General features: G+C 38.0%; 1 protein-coding gene across 4 annotated transcripts in view; it reads left to right on the top strand.

Moving 5' to 3' along the window:
• Positions 1 to 719: 719 nt before the first annotated feature.
• Positions 720 to 3,936, top strand: part of LOC106876183 (leucine-rich repeat-containing protein 15-like) — a 56,288-nt gene continuing 53,071 nt past the window's right edge. For all 4 annotated transcript variants that reach the window (XM_052977922.1, XM_052977924.1, XM_052977920.1 and 1 more), the window contains exons 1-3: positions 720 to 820; positions 3,319 to 3,390; positions 3,723 to 3,794. In XM_052977922.1, the coding sequence (XP_052833882.1) occupies positions 735 to 820; positions 3,319 to 3,390; positions 3,723 to 3,794 (230 nt within the window). In that variant the 5' untranslated portion in view covers positions 720 to 734. The remainder of the gene's footprint in view (positions 821 to 3,318; positions 3,391 to 3,722; positions 3,795 to 3,936) is intronic.

The following is a 3,936-nucleotide window of genomic DNA, read 5'->3' as shown; positions in this document are numbered from 1 at the left end:
CCAGGTTTGGCTCAGGTAAGCCCTAATCCCGAACAAGCCGATGCTTCGACGGTGCACAGAAAGGGCGCACCTCTCCTCAAATTCACCAGCGTACAGACGCATCATTAGAGTAGGGCTATTTTCTCTACATTCACACACATTTTAGCAACTACATGGAGGGGAATCACTTCTGTCTCGTTGCTGATGGTTTTTGCCGATGCTGGTGTTTGTTGTTTGTTGTCCTCGTCCTGGCGTTGATAGCAGTGGCAAGCCTTCCAACTCTTGCACTTTCTATCAGTTGGGGTTAGAATGCTCGCAGATGAGTAGTGTCTCCACAAACAGAACAATGCGGCCTTTCCCCACTCAGTCATTGTGCAATACAATCCCGTTTTGGAGAGGGAGGTTGTCCGGGATTGAAGTTTTCGGGACATGATCTGGAGAAGTATTTCTAGTTCCACTCCGGGTCAGTCCTCCCTGAATCTTTTGTCCCCTATATTTGGACGGTATCTGGCCCTTCCACGATTATGCGTAATGATCTAAATTAACATCACCCCATCATCAGCATCACAATATCATCAACACTCCAGCAATTATTTCTTCTCCTCTCCCACATCATCATAATCACCACTTCCCCGTCCCACCCAACGTTATCTACAACAACATCCTGAAGTTCACCATGATGGTAATCTATTTTTCATCTCTTCCATCATCCAATTCTTTAGACACAAATTTGTTCCATAAATGTTCTTAACTCAATGTTATGTTCCAGGGTGTTGTACAGTAATAAAATTGCGAAAATCCAAGCAGGGAGCTTCCGAAATCTTTCCAGTTTAACAACTCTGTAAGTTGAATCAACCTACGTTTATAATGTTTCTTTGACGATATCTTTCTAAACCTGTTTTTATAAACATCTCCTACCTGAATTGATTCTTCTTCTTCTTCTTCTTCTTCTTCTTCTTCTTCTTCTTCTTCTTCTTCTTCTTCTTCTTCTTCTTCTTCTTCTTCTTCTTCTTCTTCTTCTTCTTCTTCTTCTTCTTCTTCTTCTTCTTCTTCTTCTTCTTCTTCTTCTTCTTCTTCTTCTTCTTCTTCTTCTTCTTCTTCTTTCTCATTCTCCTCTTTAATAATACAGCTTTTTCAATTGCATGAACTAATAATCCGAGTGGGACTGGATAAATTACCTGTATCGCTTTGCTATAAAAACAGGTAGTAATTATAAATTGCACTTAATCTTAGTGTAAGATCCGAAGAGTGGTTTTCGAATTTAACATTTATAATTGAAGTGACAAAGGAGCATATAAGGCATTTTCTTCTTTATGAGTTCAATAAAGGCAACGACACAACGGAGAGCGCGAGGAATAATAATGCACTATATGGGTGTCCGTCAATAAGCGTAAGTCAGCGCCAATGGGACTACTGCAATTACGAGACGAAGACTACAACCTAGAAGATGAACGTCGTCCTGGAAGATCTGTAGAACACGATGAGGACGTTCTGCGAAACTGGTAGAACAAAAGCTCATCGTATCTGCTGAGGAACTAGCAGTGAAGCTTGCATTTGGTTATTCAACTATTCATCGTCTTCTGTGTGCCATCGGTAAATTCAGCAAATTGGGTCAATGGGTTCCTCACAAACTTGCCGAGCCTAATCGTGCCCCGACAGCGATTGTGTACGCTTCTTTGCTGTCACATCTGAGGAAAGAACAATTTTGGACCGAATAGCTATTGGTAACGAGAAATGAATTTTCTACAAGAATACAATGTGCCGAAAGCAGTGGGTAGGAAGAGGAGAAACACCGACACCTCAGGCTAAACAAGATCATCACCCACTTAAGGTGTTCTATTTGTTTGGTGGGATATGAGTTTATGAGTTGTCTAGTCCACTTTCTACATTTAAACTCAAACCAAAAGATAACAAAAGATATCTACTTCGAGCAGCTTGAGCGGCTTATGTCAGCTCTAAAAGAAAAAAAGAACGATCATCTTTCTTATTAAGACGAAAGGTGTTCAACCTTCTGTATACTACCATCAGGATAATACTCGGCCGCATACAGCGAGGATGACATTCCAAAGGCTAGACCAGTCTGAATGGAAAACAAATCGCCACACACCATATTTGCCGGACATATCTACATCTGATTATCAGTTATTCTACAGTCTTCAAAATCATTTGGTTGGAAAAGACATGAATGTTTTAGACGATTTCAGAACAGTACAGGGGGAGTATTTTTCTTTACGGATAAGTGAAATTTGGGAGAGGGGACCTTGGAAGACTACCAGTTAGATGGAAGAGCATTGTAGAAAATGAATGAGAGTATATTTTACATTAAAATAGAATTTTATCTTATTACGACAATGAAAGAAATATAAAAAACGCATTACTTATGGGATAGCATATTACATATTCCTCTCTATTTAGACTTTGTATAACAATGCTATCATGAAAATTGAAGGAGTAATTTTCTAGAACTTTTTTACATTAACAGAATTGTTATTTGGATCATTCTTCATAGTATTTCATTGCTGTCATATTTATAATATCTAATTGCCATCCCATTCTATTGCGCTCTTTCTCTTTGTCTCTATCTACATCCTCAAACCACTTACAGATCTCTAAGGGATTGATTTTGAATGTCTTTGAATGTGAGTTCGTGTGTGTGTGTTTGTGAGTCCTTATGAGTGTGTGTTAGTACATATGTGTGTGTGTGTGATTGATCAAGCAGCACGTTTTATCTATGTGTATACATCTGTTTATGTAGTGGTGGTTCAATACTAGTGTATCAACTTGTATTCATTTCTGTATAACATTTACTGCGTTTAGCTCTGGATCAAAGTTGAATACCACTCATCAATCTTGTAATTGTATTGTTAAAGCAACTTTACTCATATATAAATATCTTTAACCTTCCAACTCTTAGCCATTTACTTTCTTTAGTTCTCTGAAAATATTTCCAGCTACGTAACTTCACCATCATCATTATCAAAATTATCCTTGCCATAAATTTTCTCTTGAACACCATTACCAAAAACACCACCACCCTCCCCATCACCACCACCACCATCACCCGTTATCATGATCATGATGATGATATCATCGTGATCGTCATATCCACCACCACCGCCGTCAGCATCATCATCACCACCACCACCAGCATCAGCATCATTATCAACATGAACACTAAATTATCATGAAATCCATTACCACATCAGCAACACCACCATCATCATCATCTTCTACACCATCATCATTAGCGTCTACTTTCCTAATTTTTTAGGTATTATATTTTATATTTGAATACGAACCTGTATACATTTTTTCACTGCTCCCTATTTTGTGTTGCAGAGAGTTGTATGATAATGACATCAATGAATTAGAAGTTGGACCTTTTCAAAATCTTCCCAGTTTAACGGCTCTGTGAGTTGCATTAGTTTCTTTATTCCATTTTGTTAACAATATAATTCTGAACATTCAATGTCTTCCCATGCGAATCCTCATCATTTTCACAATGATCAAAATTAACATCACCCCATCATCAGCATCATAACATCATCATCACCACTCCCGCAATAATATCTTCTCCTCTGCTGCATCATCATTCACATCACAGCTCCCACCCTACTCAACAGTATCTACAACATCATCATGAAGTTCATCATGATGGTAATCTACTTTTCATATCATCCCTCATCTAATTCTTTATTCATAAATTTGTTCCATAATTTGTTCGACTCAATGTTATGTTCCAGGAATTTGTACAATAACAAAATTGCGAAAATCAAAGCAGGAACCTTCGGAAATCTTTCCAGTTTAACAAACCTGTAAGTTGAATCAACCCACGTTTATAGTATTTCTTTGACGATATCTTTCTAAACCTGTAATGTCTCTCTGTAGATGCAATTTATAGCGTGTCACCTTCACCTCCTTTTACATCTGCTTTTGCTTCTTTACCTGTCTATAGTT

This window comes from Octopus bimaculoides, chromosome 29 (assembly GCF_001194135.2).
Source record: "Octopus bimaculoides isolate UCB-OBI-ISO-001 chromosome 29, ASM119413v2, whole genome shotgun sequence".
NCBI lineage: Eukaryota > Metazoa > Mollusca > Cephalopoda > Octopoda > Octopodidae > Octopus > Octopus bimaculoides.
Note: the sequence above shows the minus strand (reverse complement) of the source record. Positions and strands in the feature narration are given on the sequence as shown.